Genomic DNA, 18,052 nt, shown 5'->3' on the forward strand with positions numbered 1-18,052 from the left:
TACTGTCCAGCTCTAGACTTTTCTCCCAACCTGTCCCTAACTTAATTAAAATCAGACTCCAGATTTTGGATAAGCAGAGTTTTAACACGAGTAGGGAGGTTAGTTTATTGCACCTCTTTGCTCAATTCTGACTGGGTGTGAGGGATCAAAAGTGGGACTTCAGACTGTGTTGAATACAGGATATTTTGGTGGCTTTATTGTTTTTGTTTTAAATTTATTTTATAGCAAACTAAAGAGTTCTTGAATATCTGCTAAAATGAATGGTATTTCGTACTTCCCAACTGTGTCGTCGAGGGTGGAGACTCTTTAATCCATTACTTCATAAATAAAAGCCAGAACATTCTGGGAACACTCAGCAGGTCAGGCAATATCTGTGGAAAGAGACAGAGTTAACATTTCAATTCCAAGAACGTTCTCAGAACTGGGAAGGTGAGATTAAAAAAAGATAATTTTAAGTTGCAGAGAAGGTGGCTGGAGAGGTGGGTATCTGTGATAGGGTCAGGGCAGGTCAAATGGGTTAATGGTGTATTTAAAGGATGATTATGCTTCCTGACCTGCTGAGTGTTTTTAGCATTTTCTGTTTTCATTTCTGATTTCCAGCATCTTTGGTTTTCAATGCTTGATGTCTGTTGGGTACTGCTTCAATCTTCAGAGAGGAATTACAATGAATTTACAGAAACAAAGTTCTAACAAGACAGGTCCTGCATCCCGCCTTCGTTAATTTATTGTTTCTTCTTGCTTTTCACCCTCCTGGTCTCTCACTCGTTCACCTTTGGGCTGCAGGTTCATGGTAAGATCCATGCTTCAGGAACCGTGACACTATATTCTGCATTCTGTTACTGCCTTTCCCTTGTACTACCTCAAAGTACTTATGTTTTTGAAAAGATGGCTTGCAAAACTAAGTTTTTCACTGTATCTCAATACATGTGACAATAATATACCAATGCCCATGCCAATACAGGCAATTGTGATATCAAAGCTTTATTAATTGTTCAAACTGGTGAACGTAGAAGAGTACAGCACAAAACAGGCCCTTCGGCCCACAAATGTTGTGCCAACATAGCTAATCCCTCCTACCTACTGAATGCCCATATCCCTCCATTTTCTTCTCATTCATGTGCCGATCCAAGCCCCTCTTAAAAGCCCCCAATGAATTTGCCTCCACCACCCTATCAGGCAATGCATTCCAGGCATCCACCACTCTCCAAGTAAAAAAAATTTACCCCTTGCGTCTGTTCTGAACCTACCCCCTCTCACCTTAAATGCATGCCCTCTGGTATTGGATCGCTTAATAATGGGAAAAAGATATTGCTCGTCCACCCTATCTATGCCCCTCATAATGGAAGGACATCATTATCGTGTCTGCTTAAAAGTTAACCGTAACTGCCAAATGTTCTGTTCATTTTTAAAGAAAATTACATTCTTGTACACAAGTGGCAGCAGTGACTGAGAAAGTTATTAGAGTCACGTCTAGTCTTGTGTTGTTGAGTTTCCACCCCTCCCCTCAGGATGTAATTAATAAATAACTTAAGTTAGTCCTATTTGTTGTTTTTTTTTTAAATCCAAAAGGTAAGTAACTCTTGGCAGGTTTTGAATTTTCCTGTTTTAATGTCTCAACACAGAGTTTGGCATGGGATGAGATACTTAATAACCAGACTCTTTTTAAATTGTTTATGCTTTCTACATTGGCATGAACTGGCGCTCTGCTATGCTATGACATACTGAACTGATAAAGCAACATACTGCATTTTTGGGCTGTTTTGTATTCCAATAGATCTTAAACCTTCCTCTCCCTCTCAGCAGATTCTACTGTAGAAAATGCTGGAAACAGTCAACGAGTCAGGCTTCATTTTCTGTTTTTATTTCAGATTTCCAGCATCTGCAGTTTTTTGATTTTCACATTGTACTTCAGGTTTCACTGTTGCAGAGTATTCTGTTTTCCTGATAATATTTGTCTTCAAACACAGGTCCAGACCTCTGAATGGACAGAATTGGGAGGTATGGTTTAATATACCCAGACTTATCAATGAACCTCTAATTACACTAAATACATGCCCCTAATGTATGAGGTGCCAGCACATTTCCTCATTGCCTTGCCTGGTGAAGTATTGTCAGGTGTGGTCTAAACCTAGTTGGTCCAATTTTTTTTACATCTAGACTAATTCACAGAAACAAAAGAACACAACAAGGTACTAAATTCCAACAGTACTTCAAAACAACAGAACTAGGCTCATTCCAGAATGGATCAGTTACTTAACACTCTCTTGGCCCCTTCAGTTCCTTTGGGCTGAGCAGTTGGATTTCCTCTTCCATTAACTTTCCAAATGGGAATGTTGCATGTGGAAGATGTGGATTCCAGTTTCTCTCGAAGCTTGTGGCCCTTATACCAAAACTGAGAACTACAGCCAAAACAGCAAAAAAAAACTGCAGATGCTGTAAAACTAAAATGAAAGCAGAAAATACTGGAAATATTCAGTAGGTCAGGTAGCATCAATAGAAAGAGAAACAGTGTTTATGTTTAGACTCACAACCTGAATAGTGAAATGTTTATCTTTCCAAGATGTTGCCTGACCTACATTGTTTATTTTTGTTATCTGCAGGTCCGTCAGATTTCTGCTGAAGTCTATTGACAAAATTAAGCAGAAACCTCCCTATTTGTCATATTAAACATGCATGTGACAATGTGACATAATCGTAGCATTATAAGCATATGCATTATTGTAATATAGACACAAGTTCATGAATCTGACTGCTTGTTAGTGGAGGGACATCAAGGTTTAGATGCTGATGAGGGACGCTGATTACTCAATTTAGAGTCATAGAGTCATACAACACAGAAACAGGCCCTTCAGCCCACTACGTCTATGCTGACCTTTTTGCCCATCTACAATAATCCCATTTACCCACATTAGGACTGTTTCCTTTTCTGTCTGCCCTATTTAAGTCTCCATTTGCATGCCTATTAAACATAATAATTGTCTGATCTCACCATTTCCTCCACCTCCCTGTGTGTTGCACTCCCTCAAAGTTCCTTCGAGCCAGAGCTGGTACTTTCCCTGGAAAATTAATGAGTGGAGCAACAGATTTATAAGGAAAGTAAGTTGCATTTCAGTCTGTTCCTCCTTTGTGACTGAGTCTTCGGAGACCATTCTAGGATCTTAGACTTAAGCAGGTTATGTTAATTGATTCAATCAATTATATTAATAATTGGATTTGACCTTCATATGTATGCTGAATATAGTAAGCCTACCATGCATTCAAGGAGGTATATAACCGGAACCTGATGTAATAATTGAACTGTAAATACAGTTCAAATTCTTGGAAAATGTTACCACTATGACTTTTTAAAAAAAAATCAGAGCCAGAATAAAATCATGGCATTATATACTGCATGATGGCCTTATTTATTAACCTGAGTATTAATGCTACTAATGTTCATGACAGACTACTTGAAATAAAATTAATTTTGATGCATATTTGTAAGTTAGGAAAGGAGTTGCAGTGTATTTTATCCAATGAATCCAGCTGAAAAAGTACATAATCGATATTTATAATTATCAGTAGTTCAGGTGGTTTGTTGGATAACTTCCCTTGCAGTACAATATTTCTGTTTAAGTATAATAAATTTAGTGCCAAAAATCAAACTAACCTCAATATGTGATTGTTCAAAATTATTGTAGTGCTACACTGTTTGCTAGAAGTGTAACAGTGCAGTAGTGATGCCGCCTGGATTTGTGGATTTTGTGCTCAAGCACAGATGAAATATGTTGAACAACGAATTCAGGAGTTCATGGGCTTAGACATTGACACAAGATGGTTTCAAGCTGTTACCTGTGATGTTTTGTGTTTGACTTGATGTTATTAGGACAGTGTCCTAGGCCCATTGCTTCTCAGCTGGATCATCAATGACCTTTTCTTCAGGGTAAAAATGGGGAAGCTTGCTGATGATTGCATACCCCTCAACACTACTTAAAACTCTTTGGGTAATGAAGCAAACAGTGCTTGCAGGTAGCAAAACCTGGGCAACATTCAGCTATGTGTAATGTCACATTTGTCCAAGTGCCAGGAGATGACCACCTCAAGTAAGAAGGGTCTTAACTCCCACTCTTGATATTCATCGGCCACATTGCCTATTCTCCCATCAATATTCTGTGGCTCACCATTGATCAGAATCCACAGGATCATCAGCATAAATATTCTGGCTACAAGGGCAGGTCGGAGGCTGGGCATCCTGTGGTGCGTGACTGCGATCAATAGATAAATGGACATTAAAGGAATTGAGGGATAAGGGGTTAGTAGAGGAAAGAGGCGCTAAGATAAAAGGTCATATTGATTGGCAGAGCAGATGCTAGAGCCTGAGTTGCCCAGTGCTGCTTCTATTTCTTTTGTTCCACAGCTGATAGGGCACAAATCAGGATGAGAGGGACTATTCTCCCCTTGCCTGGATGAGTGCAATGCTCAAGGAGTTCAGCACCATTCAAGTCAAAGTAGCTGAAACCTGGCCACAGAGCATACTATCTGCAAGATGCACTGTAGCAACTCGCCCAGATTCCTTCAACAGCCCACAATCTCTGCCCGTTGGAAAGGCGAGTAGCAGCAGGCACTTGGCGGTGCCACTCCTTTCGGGTTCCCCTCCAAACCATGAACCATCTGAACTTGGAAATGTATCCCCATTTCTTCATGATTGTTGGTATACATCCTGGAACTCCCTATTCAACAGCACTGTGGGAGCAGCTTTGTCAGAGGGACCACTGTATTTTAAGAAAGTGGCTCAGCACCACCTTCTCAAAGACAAATAGGGATGGGCAATCCTATAAAAGCAACAATGTTCAATTTGCTATTTAAGACAGGCCACATGATGATATTAAAATTTGAGAAATCAGCTCATTTTAAAATAAAGTGGATTTTTCATGGTATAGATGATTTGTTTGTTTTAATCCTGCACAGAGTTAATAATATATGTAGCAAAGCCAAATTGAAAATGTGCGTGTTGTTTTAAGGAGTACAATCTATTTGATACCATCAGGAAATATTACCTCTTTGATTGAGCTTTAGGATATCTATCTTAATATCTCAAATAGGCTCAGTCAAAATCTGATTGATAATGCACCTGCATAGAGCCTTGGGCCATTTTACTCCATTAATCACAATATAAATGTAATTGTTGTTGCTGAATTTGCAATTCATTACAAGTCCAAAAATATGAGAAAATTAATATCAGACTCTCATGCTGTTGATACATAACTAAAATAGCCTCTGCGTTTATCATTGGTATCGAAGGCTGAGAATATAAAGCAGTTTGCATCAAAGAGCCAAATGGGGGCCATCAGAATCAACAGCTCAGATTACTACAATCCCTGAGGAGTTATCATTGTACAGTAATAGTGCCAACAATTTAAAAATAACAAGCTGGTAACGATGGAGAACCAGAGCTTCACAGAAATTATTTAGTGGTTGCATCCTGAAGACTGCATATCAAATTAAATATTAAAACCCAGTTTTTGTTCATTTTGCATAAAGAAACTTTTGGAGATGCATCCAGTTTTTGTATGTTGACCCTGGTTATTTAAATCCACAGCCTTGTACGGCAACTTCTGTTCCTTGTAAATTAATTGTTTTTTTCCTAGTACTTTTGCAACTGGGTAGTTTCAAAAATCTGTCACTTCTCGGGTCATTTTTTTGCCTCTAGAAATCGAATATTATTCACAGGAGGAGTCCATTTAACCCATTATGCATGCCAGGCCAAAATGTAACTATTTAGGTTGCTCTCATTTCCCAGCTCTCCATTGGTTGCTTTGGAGATTACAGCCCTCAATTAAAGAATAGGCTTGACTTGGTATTGGGATAGATTTTGTAAAAATTACTGTAATGTACATATTTAGGATTCGACTAGTGGGTACTGTGTTCTGAAAAGTGACTAATATTGTACCTTAGTGAGCAGGCTGTGGCTGAAGAAAGTTCACATCACCAATGTCTGCTCACACACCTCTTGGAGGCATTAGTGGTCAGGAAACTCCAGTCAGGTATATCTGAGATCTTAGCCATCAGTTCCCTCTCAGCGAACCTTCAATGGGGATGTTTTACTCTTTTAATGATTTACAGTGTGTAATGGTTTTAATCTCAATTAGCAAGATGATTTTATTTTATGACTGGTCATGAGAAGATTGTTAAGGAAATGTTTGAATTTCCCAGCATTTAAACAAAGCACTAGTTCATGTTTGGATTGAGCTCTCCAAAGCTAATTCTTTGTTTTAATCTTTTGTTTCAATGTTATTTATTAGTATTAAATAAATGTTCCACTTTAATGCACCATGGCCTGGATTTGGATAATTGCCTGTTTCTGGCAGTACCTGGGTAGCTGTGTTATTGTGCCAATTTTTACTTGGACATGCAGACTGTGTTCTTGGGTCAGTTTATTGCCAGAAAGGATATGGAGTGAAAATGTTTAGCAACTATTGCACAATTTTGAAGATGATACCCTTTGTAAACAGCTGAGGCAATATAGCATCTTAATTGGTGACAAATTGGTTTTATGAAGCATAAGACTTTGACCCCAGAAGAAAAATTGTTTTTACCATTTAAGAGGCTGTATCCAAACCAGTTTGCATTTGTGTCTATTATAAGTCTTCTATGTCTGTGGGTTTCTTAAAACCTCCTGTGGCCCAAACACTCAAGGCTCTGTCCTACTGAGAACCAAGGATGGAAATGAATTTAAGAGGAATAACCTCAACTGCGAATCCACCCTTGATGTGAGTGCACTTGACTCCATCCTTATTTGGTCCAGCATTGCTGCCACTCCTGACTGAGAAGAAGTTGGAAAGGCCACTTACCAACTAGAAAGAACAAGGTTTCTGGAGCAGAGGGTTCCCTGCTTAAGTTCTAAAACTCAGCAATAAGGAGCTTCAGTCATGAATTGACGGCCTTTTGTCCACAGGGAATGTCATTGACAGGGTCTCCTTCAACTGCCTTCTCCCAGTGATTGAAGATTTGCTCCCTAAATCACATGGTGGATTCCGGCATCTAGAGGTAGAGTTGATGTTATATTCACCTTGCGACAACTCCCAGGGAGCAGCAATGTGGCTTTCTTCCACCTCAATAAAATCTTTGACTCCATCAAACGGGAGGGACTGTGGTGCACCGTCCTCAAATTTGGCTGCCTGCAGAAATTTGTCTTCATTTTATGTTGAGCAATGATCCTCACCAACAGATCAACAATAGATCCAATCTCAGAACAGACCAGCATCAAACATTATCGTCGTCATTGCCCTGATACTACTTTTTCAACCTTTCTCACTGCATTGCTGCACCTCACCTCAAACAAACATTGTGCTGGAGTGGAACTCTTATTATTCATTCATTTCTTGGATCTGTGTTGGGTAGTTCACGTTAGGAAGTCAAATTCTGATTGGACAAGTATAGTAAATGGCAGAGACGTTAGGAGTGTTGATATACAGAGGGACCTTGGGATGCTAGTCTATAGCTCTCTGAATGTGGCAACATAGTTGAATAGGGTAGTGCAGAAGGCAGTTGGTATGCTTGACTTTATAGGTTGAGGCACTGAGTAAGAGTTGGGATGTCATGTTGCAGCTGTAGAAAACACATTAGTTAGACCACACTTGGAGTATCTTGTACAGTTCTGGTTGCCACACTATGGGAGGGATGTGGTAGCAACAGAGAGAGTGCAGAAGAGATTCACCAGGATGTTGGTTGGAATGGAAGGCTGTAGTTATAAGGAGGGATTGGATAGGCTGGGTTATTCTCACTGAGGCTGAGGGGTGACCTTATGGAGGTTTATAAAGTTATGAGGGGTAGAGGATAGATAGTCAGAGCCTTTTTCCCAGGGTAGGGGAATCTAGAACTAGAAGGCATGTTTAAGGTGAAAGGAGAGAAGTTTAAAAGAGACCTGAGAGGCAAGTTTTCATACAGAGGGTGATGGATTTATGGAACGAGCTGCCAGAGGAGATGGTAGAGGCAGGTGCAATTACAATGTATAAAAGGTACATGGATAGGAAAGGGTTAGAGGGATATGGACCAAATGCAGGTAACGGGGATTAACCTAGGTGGGCACTATGATCACCATGGACAAAGTGGGCTGGAAGGGCCTTTTTGTTCGCTGTATGATTCTATGACCACAGAGTGCACAGATCCAGAGCAGAAGTAAGTCATCCTTGAGGGGCCTCCTAAGAAGAAGGTCTCTTTGAAAGTCAATATCGATCCATGTCTTAAACTTGTTTTTCCAAATCATCGCATGATTGCAAAGGGAGGGGAACCAACCTGAGCTGAAAGTCGATTGCGCCATTTCTGTTCTCTGCCCATCATCTCTATTTGTTTTTCACCTTGCTCTCTGCTCTCTAACACGCACATTTACTCTCCTTCTTCCCGCTCTCTTTCTCTCCCACTTTCCCTTTCCCCTCCCATTCCTTCCTTTTCTCAGTCTTCTGTTTCTTTGCTTCATTATTCCCTGTCCCTTCTCCTTCCCACCACTCTCTGTCATGTACCCCCCCCCCCGTTAACTTTTCCTTTCTCCATTTTCTCCTACTTCACCTCTACTTCCCCGTCCCACTTAATGCTGCTTTTTCCTTCCTGAAACACTGTAGCCTGGCAGTTGCCCCATGTTCCAACTTACCTCTGAGCTTCTGATTTCCTGTTACCGGTGGGTATTCCAGAGAGAGCATGTTGCCACAAAAGCACTTCAAGGAAACCTCTGTTATTGCAACATTCCTCTCTTGGTTGCCTTTGGCAAGAAAATTGAAAGTAACAGTACAGTAGCTTCAGTATGTTGTGAAAGCACGATTATGAACAATGTAGTGAAAACCAAAGGCATCTCCACTTGGGTGGTTAATTTTAGCAAACTTCCATGGATGAGGTAGAATGTTAAACCAGAAAATGCTGTGAAGGCACAGTTGGCCAATCTGAGAAGAGAATGGTGATTGTTGTGGAGGAGGTCACTCGGAGACGAAAGATCAGCAAGCCTGTCAGTGCCAGGAGTCACTGCATGTCATCCTTCACCTCCAGCTCTTGTTCTCTCCAACTCAGCTGGACATGGGTGTTAAAGCTTCCTGTCTCGTCAGCAGTCAGAATCCCTGTGCCTGACACGTGGCATGACAAATTGTTATCAGTAGAGTTTTACATTTTTGTCCTTTTTTCTATAATATACTGCATTATTGTATACATTGTGTTGGATTTTATGAACTTTGTACTATGTACCTTGGTCAGCATAGACAAGTTGGGCCGAAGGGCCCGTTTCTGTGCTGTATAACTTGACATGCAATTGCTCAGACAGGCTCATGGAACAGACCCTATTCATTGTCTCACCATGCTAACGGTATATGGTGCAACTATGCCTGATAGTCAAGCATGGGAGGAGGACTACTGCCCACCATGAATTCTACCTTTTGTCTCAACAGTCACCGTATTCTCTGGGCTCTGTCACCCTCTCTACCATCCCTCTGGCTCGTTCTCCTGCTCCCGGTGGACTAGAAATGTTTCTGAAAGACACGGGGGTGTAACACATTGTAATTTTAGTTTAACCCCTCATTTGTGTTGCATTCTGTGTTTTGTGAAACCGAAAGGAATAAAGCCTATGTCCTCCTGTGAGTCTCACACCATCCAGACCAAGGGATCTGTAGCCAGGTTTTTGACTGCAACCTTAGAACATGATTGTTGTGGACATTGCAGCTTAGGTGAAATATTTTGTTTTAAGTAAGAGTTGTTTCTCACATCTTGACACCTTCCTTTTTCTTTAAGAAGATGGCATCATTAGAGCATTATTGGCTGTTTGGTAAGACCCACGTCAATGCCCTGTCCACCAATGCCTCCAATTTAACATACTCATCTTTTCTTCCTGCTCCATGTAACCTCTTCTAGTCCTTTAAGACTTTGTCTTCTTCCACATCTGACCCTAAATTCATCCCTGACTTCCATCAGATTGAGATCAGTTTATTGTCATGTACACCAGGGTGTGATGAAACTCAGAGTAAACAGTATATATGGTAGTAATAAGTGCAAATACAACAATAAGTACATTGACGAGCACAAAAACAGCAGAATGGTGCAAAGATTGTAGTGGCAGCCATCAGATGGGTTGTTTTATTGAAATAGTAGTCTCGCAATCTTCTCAATCGGTGTTTGTGTTCTTAGCTGATTCATTGCATCTCTAGTAAGATTGTCCCCCGACTCTGACAGTATGTGGGGAGGGTGCAGTTTGCTTACCTTGTTCAGTGATTGTGATAAAGCCTGCATTCAAGGCATTTGGATGGTATTTTCATCAGCTTTTCAATCTTTCAACAGATTATGGAAGAAACAGGCACACAAATAGCATGGCCATCCAAACTGAAGATTGGAGCAAAGTCCAAGAAAGGTAAGTGGCTTTCAGCCAGTAATGAATCCATCAGAAGGAAATCCTCTGCAATGAGAATACAAAGTTTGCATCACTGTGATATTCATATTCTGGAACAAAACCTTCTTCAGTGGATTATAATATTGTTGGGTAAGAAATCGCCAAGTGTTATGAAAAGTGCTCCCTTCAATGGGATAGTGCTAGCCAAGCTCCAGGACTGGGAGCGATATACATCTACTTTCTAAGTCACAAATGTTTGAGTTTTTGTACTTCTTTCTCTGGCGTGTGCACTTGTTTCCATGTGACTTTCCTGCTTTGCACTTCAGGTTTCCATCTGTCATATGTTAAGCTGAACTACCACTTCCTGCATAAACTCCCTTCGCCCACACCTCCCTTCAACCGCAAATGGGTTTGTGGGATGGATCTGACTCTGGCCACAGACACAACCAATAATCATGAGCGACTGCTGATGTAAGCATAATCTTATTATTTTGTGGCCCAGTGAGCCGTTGGCAGTTGAGAAGATAGTAATCCAAGGCTTTTGGAGCTTTGAATGGTAGTGAGTCTGGGAGTGAGATGCAGATACATCTTATTTCTATCAAACATAATGATGATACTTCGAGGCTGGGCAGGTAGAAATCGCTCAGATGCTCTTGATCAGATGACTGAGTGAAGTGTCACAAAATGTGAACAGCTGTCGAGGCCTTTGAACGCATGGATAAAAATTTGTTGCCGAGCATTGTTTCTGCTCCTGCTTGCTGCTTGCCTTGAGGAAATCTGCCTATGAAGCTATTGGTATTAGTTTATAGTATTGTCACATGTACCGAGATATAGTGAAAAGCTTTTGTTTGTGTGCCAGCCAGACAGATCATACCATACAAAAGTACTTCGAGTTAGTTAAAAAAAAAGCAGAATGCAGAATATAATGTTGCAATTACAGAGAAAGTGCAGTGCAGGTAGACAAATAAGGTGCAAAGGCCACAACGACTTAGTTTGAGAGATCAAGAGTTCATCTTTTAGTTTTGAAAGGTCCATCCAAGAGCCTTATAACAGCAGGATAGAAGCTGTCCCTGAGCCTGGTGGTATGTGTTCTCAAGCTTTTGTATCTTCTGCCCAGCGGGAGAGGGGAGAAGAGAGAATGACCAGGGTGGGAGGGGTCCTTGATTATATTGGTTGCTTTCCCAAGACAGCAGGAAGTGCAGGTGGAGCCGGTAGAGGGGAGGCTGGTTTGCATGATGGGCTGGGCTGCTACGTCGATCTCTGTGGCGCGGATTCCAACACTAAATTCCCGGAGGTCTTGGGTGTCCAGCAGCAGTGGTGTCATCATGCAGGAGAGCAGATAAACTCATTGAAGAATTCTCACAACCAGCAAACCAGGGTGTGATAAGCACAGCTTTTAAACATCTCATTAGGTGCAAAACAGACATATGAACATGCATAAGATGATGGTAAAAGTATCATTAAAAAAATTAAGTAATTCTTTTTAAAAAGTGCACAATTTTGAAGTAATTATCTGAAGAAACGACAACACAAACAGTTAAAATGACAGCCGAAGAAAGCGATAAAAAGTAATTCCACTTAGGGCAATAGAGTGTAACATTTTTGGGATGTGCAACTCTTTCAGTAGTTTGTAAATATCTGAAGGTCTTAATGGCAATTTAGGAAAGGGGTTGTAGCCATGAAGTCAGTGAAGGGAACGGTATATGTGAAAATCAACCCTGCAGCCCCAACCCTCCAAATGATATTACTGATATTACTTATCAACATAAGGAATCCTTGGATGCATCAGGAGCAACCATAAGGATAGAGGAGGTGGTGATGTTGGAAGTGATATGGGGAGGGTTGAGGGAGCGAAGTGGCTGATGGTACAGAAGGCACTGATGATCAGGAAGTGCTGAGGGCCATAACTGCAGTCAGAGCAGGTGCAATTGAACATTGTGCTTTTGCTTCTATTGGGTGGAAGTTTGATTCATGAGCTTTGAGCAGGAAGAGAAGAGAGAGATTGTGACATAGCAATGGGTTCAAAGTGCTTGGTAGGCAAAGGAAAGTTTGCAGATGGGGTGAGAGAAGATGGAATTCAGGATGTACTTCTTTTATTAAGCTGGAGAAAAGGGACTGATTGATGACATTTGATGTTATGGAACTAAAAAGAAAAGGTTGGATGTGGGATGGGAAATATCAAAAGAGCAGGGGCTGAGCATTGCAGTTAAACATAAGTTTTTATGATAGTATAGTTGTGTTATTAGTTTAATTCAGTAAAACAAATAGCACTAGAGCTTGGGTAGCAGGTTTAACTTGACAAAGCATTTATGTATCAGGTATTTACTTAAGTGGAAAAACCCAACTTCTCAATATCTATTTCATTATTTGCTGAGAATTAATTTATCAATACAGCCCATCCTAGTGACAAATGCTTTGGACTTGGCCAGTAAAACCCATTTATTGAACCTATGATTCATTTCCCAGAAGCTCTAGAAAAAGTCATATTTTGAACATCAATCCTCTGCTAATGTAGATTTAAGTGCCCAAGTAATTTTGAGGTATTTGTGTCTCTAGAATCCATGACCACCCTTTTCACACTTCATGTTATGTAAATATTCAGTTAACAATGATCAGATGACAATTTGTTCACAAGTTGCAAACAAGTAGCAGTGAAAATCAAGTCTTGCTAGTCTGACAAACCAAAATTGTAGTCATCAACTTTCAGTAAAAGGAAATGCCTGTTGTAAAGTACCAGCAAATACAGGACTCCAACCTTAAAGCTTGACTCTTTCGGTAGGCTTCTGCTACCTTTATTTCTTACAGTTCTTTAAGTTCTTATCACCTATCATTGCCCAGATGTATTTCAAATGACAACCCAGTTTTGGAGGAACAGGGAGAGGCCATTGAACCCTGAAGTCTGTAACACCATTCAATTAAGAGATAGCTGATCAATACCCAGATTTGCTCCATAATCCCAGTTACCCTTATTCAACAAAAGTCTGCTGTTGACTCTTGCTCAGCAGCCACGGATTTTGGGAGGATGTCTTAGACTTCCATGGCTAGAAAAAGTACATCCTGATTTCCATAAAGTAAAAACAGAAGATGGCAGAAAATACTCTGAAGGTCAAATAGTGTCTGTGGAGAAGGAAACCAGTTATATTCTCCTCCTCTTCAGAGCAAAAACAGAGTTCCTCTCTTGCTTACCTTCCACCCCATCAGCTCATCCCTAGCAATTTTCACCAGTTTCAACAAGATTCCACCACCAGATTCATATTCTGCTCCCCATCAGCATTCTGAAGGGGATTGCTCCCTTCACGATTTCCCTGGTCTGCTCTTCCATCCCTGCCTGCCATTCACCATCACCTGGCTCCTCCCCATCCAACCTCAACGAATACCTGCTCGTTCACTTCTTCCCTTCCCACCATCCAGTGACCCAAACAGTCTTTCCAGGTGAAGCAGTGATTCATTTCTTCAAATTTCATCTACTGTCTTCATTGTTCACAATCTGGCCTCCTCTGCATTGGAAGAGATGAGCACAGATTTGCTGATCGCTTTGCAGCGCAGCTCTACACAGTCTGCAGGAGTGACCCTGAGCTCTGGGGTCTGCTGCTTAAATTTGCTATCCCATTCCCACTCTGACTTCTCGGTCTGTGGTCTCCTGTGCCATTACAACGAGGCCCAATGCAAACAGCACTTCATCTTCTGGCTGGGCACGTTGCAGCCTGCAGGACTCAATATCAAATTCTTCAACTTTAGATAACTTGCTCTTTCTGTTCTAATGAAAACAGACCATTTTTGCCTGTCATCCTTTCTTTTCTGTTTTGTTTTGTATAGTCAGACTCTAAAACACTACCACAGACTATACAACATTAGCAACACATTACACACAGACAAAGAATCTTAATCTGGAGACACAAGGGACTGCAGATACTAGAATCTGGAGCAACACACAAAGTGCTGGAGTCAAGGTGCTGACACAAAGTCAGCAGGTCAGGCAGCATCTACGGAGGGACAGTCGATGTGTCGGCTCAAGACCCTTCATCTGGACTGTGCTTAATCTTATTTTTATAAGAATCTTAATCTTATCTTTTACCTATTCGTTATTATTTCATTCTATCAGTGAAATTCCCTTCAATTCATCCATCACCCTCCCCCCATCTTTTCTGCTACCTCGGCTAAGTTGTTACTCTCTTTCTAGGTTCTGATGAAGCATCCGGACCTTAAATGTTAACTGTTTCTCTTTCCACAGTTGCTGTCTGACCTGATGAGTTTTTCCAGCTTTTACTGTTTATATTTCAGATTTTTTTTTAAATTTTCAATCTTCAAAGACCTGGCTCTAATTTTATATCACATACCTATGTTCTAGATTCCCCCAGCAGATCATATAGCTTATCTCAATCTCCTCTAACAAATCATTTCATTATTTTAATCACCCTTCAAGATTTCCAATCACACTGACGTGCAAACCATGTTTACGCAATCAGCACTCATACTCTTAACCCAAAGCCCTAGTCTCATTCTGATCTGTACTCTCTGTTCTGAGGGGCAATGCTTCAAATGTCCATGACTCTTTCTGCTGACAAAGTGCTTCAGGATTTCAGTTACAGTTGGTGAAACCTTCAGAAAGAAGCTGTGCTTCTGCAGTAGTTGTAGAAAGAGGAGAGAGTGCATCTAAGTCTGTGGATAGTAGCTGCCTGGGGGCAGAGTGACCACCATTTGTGTTTTATGCAGTCACTAATATTGCTGTTATCACTTGTACAGCATGGCCATGACTACAGCATTTATGACGCTTGGCTGCTAGCAGTCTACCTCCCCCTTGAAGTTCAGGCAGTTCATTTCTGCTTGTACTTGTATTTGTTGGCTGATATTGCTTGGATTTTATGGGTTTGAAAGTTTGGGAAAGGCTGTTGCTTCATCGATGAATAATGAGAACACCAAGATCTGTTAGCATTGGCAATTTGAGAGAGGTAAAAATTAATTGGTAATTCATAAGAGGCCCCTGAAGGCCTGTGAAACACACCCAGGCTGCACACTATGCCAAAATGCCTGGACAACAGCCGAGGGTTAGAGCACATTTTGTCCCCCATTTTACAAGTGTTTTCATTAATTTCATCATTGTACTGTAAAAAATAATGAAATGAAGTAAACAATGATATTCAACTGCTGGTAAGAATGGCCCTTAATTACCGTTCTTTTACAGCAATGTTACTCCCTTGAAGTTTTCCACACCTCTTGCTGCTGTGTTTAATCTACTTGCTTTCACATACGCAGAGAAGTGTTAAAGACAGAAGGTAAAAAACAATTCTCAGCCTAGCACATAAAAAACAAGTTCATTTCTATAGTTTCTTTCACAGCTTCCGGACAACACAACCATTGTATTTGAGGTGTAAGCACAATGATAGTGTATGGCATTGGAGAGGACACACTGACAAGTTGCTAAATTTATTATTTGTTATTGTTCAGTTTGTGATTGGCCTGGACCACATGGTCCAGGACATCTTGACAGCTTTAGTGCAAACATGGACAACAGATCTGAATTCCAGAGGTGAGGTGAGAGCATCTGCCCTTAATGGAGTGTGGCATCAAGGAGCCCTGGTGAAACTGGTTAAGAAGAGGAAAACCTTTTAGTTGCACTCGTACCTTGCAGAAAAGAAGCTGGTGGTGTTCTTGGGAGTCTACAATTTCAACCCCAGGACACTACTATAGGACTTCCCTCAGGGCAGTCCAACCATTTGTAGTTACTTTGTCAATGATCATCTGTCATGAAGAAGTGCAGTTTTCAAATCCATTTGTAGTTTCTTGGAAAATGAAGCTGCATGCCTGCTTGCAGAAAAAATTGGATATAATTCCAGCTCAGCCACTACGCCAGCAAAATGAACATCATCAGATAGACGAAGCAGTTACCCTCAACATTCAGATAGCAAAAAGAAATGCATTTACTGGAAATCTGCAGTAGAAATGCTGGAAATAATCGGCAGATTAGGCAGCTTTTGTAGAGAGAGAAAAACAGATTAAATGTTTCAGGTAGATGATTTTACATCAAAGCTGGCAGAACTGGCGTGGTTTTGAGGAAAGGTCGTTGACCTGAAACACTAATTCCATTTGTCTCTCTGCAAAAGCTGCCTGGCCTGCTGAGTACTTCCACTATTTTCTGTACTTGTTATCCTTTATATTCAATGGCATTACCATTAGCAAGTCCCCCACAATCAACATCCTGGAGGTCACTAATGACTAGAAGCTTATTTATACCAGATATATGAATACTATGGATGTGAGAACAATTCTGAAGCTGTGAATTCAGGGGCAAATGACAAGCTGTCTGATTCTGAAAAAGCTTTTCTCCACCATCTAGAAGAAAGAAGTCAGCTGTGTGATGGAATATTTACATGGATGAGAGCAGCTCCACTACTTAATGTGTTTGAAGCCATCCAAGACAAAGCAATCCATTTGAGTTGGCAGTCAATCCTCCATTGAAAAATGTTCACTCCTTTTATCACTGTGGTTGAAGGATGAACCATCTACAAAATGCAGTACTCCCTAAATCATAGACCCCGACCACCTGGAAGGTCAAGGTAACAGAAATACTGTTGATTGAAGGGTGTACCATCTACAAGATGCAGTACCCCCAAATCACAAACCCCCTACCACCTGGAAAGACTAGGTAACAGGGATGCCATTGCCTGCAGATTCCCCACTAAGTCGCACACAATTCTGATATGGAAATGTATGGTCATGCTATTGCCATTGCTGAGTCTGAATACTGGAATTCCACTCCTTTGCTTTCTTCAATTTGGTTCTGCCATTTCTTCCCTTCATGCTTTCATTCGTGGTCTCTCACACAATCTTTCCCTCATTGTTTCACACTTTCCCTTTCTTGTGTGTGTTTCCTATGTTGTTTCCCATTCACAGACATTTTGCTCCCTGACTATAGCATATAGCCCTTGGGAAGCGTCCCCTAGGCCTACATAGTGTGCTCTGTGTAAAATCAGCCATCTGAAAGGAACATGCATGCTTGCTTGTTCTTTGATGTCTTCAGTCATCATTAAAAGGCTTTTTTTTAAGCCTTAAAAATAGAAATTGTATAACCTTTCTAAATATCTGTACTTGGGAATCATAAAATGAAAAGTATCTCTTTGAATGGAAACAATAAAGTTGGTTCTCTGAGGTAAGCAGAAGCAATTTTAATGTAGTATATCCTTCCCTCTGAGATTTTTTTAAATAAGCAATAACATGATCATTTGCCGAGGGGATATTTGCTGTTGAGTTGGATAAGAACTCTTCCGATGACTGGTACAGGTACCTGCTGTTTAACCTGCAAAAGGAATGCCATCCAATTGTGGGAGGGAAAAGGAGACTCTTGAATTTATCTTTTACACCCTCCTGACACTTGAAGGTATTTTTGGAGCAGACCCACTGTTGTGAGGTAGGAAACATGGCAGCCAGTTTGCACCCAACAAAACGAAAATGACTCAATAATTTGTTTTAATTTATTTTTGGTTGAAGCAAGAATATTGGCTGAGGCATCAGGAAAAACTCATCATCTGAATAGTGCCTTGGGATCTTTTGCATCCATTTGTGTGGCCCTGCAAATATGTTGTGAAATGACTTCCTGCTGGGACTTACAGTATCCTGTGGATGTTATTTTAACCCCTATTTAAATCCTATTAAATGCCCTCTCCTTTCCTCTGAACCATTCCCTGTTAATTGTGCTAAATTGCAAATGCAGTACAA

The 18,052-nt window shown here is 40.7% G+C and overlaps 1 protein-coding gene across 2 annotated transcripts in view; it reads left to right on the top strand.

Moving 5' to 3' along the window:
• LOC127576995 (protein bicaudal C homolog 1-like) overlaps nucleotides 1-18,052 on the top strand; it is a 254,613-nt gene that overhangs the window by 125,986 nt on the left and 110,575 nt on the right. For both annotated transcript variants that reach the window (XM_052027841.1, XM_052027840.1), the window contains exon 3: nucleotides 10,291-10,360. In XM_052027841.1, the coding sequence (XP_051883801.1) occupies nucleotides 10,291-10,360 (70 nt within the window). The remainder of the gene's footprint in view (nucleotides 1-10,290; nucleotides 10,361-18,052) is intronic.

The sequence above is a fragment of the Pristis pectinata genome, chromosome 12, assembly GCF_009764475.1.
Source record: "Pristis pectinata isolate sPriPec2 chromosome 12, sPriPec2.1.pri, whole genome shotgun sequence".
Taxonomy (NCBI): Eukaryota; Metazoa; Chordata; class Chondrichthyes; order Rhinopristiformes; family Pristidae; genus Pristis; species Pristis pectinata.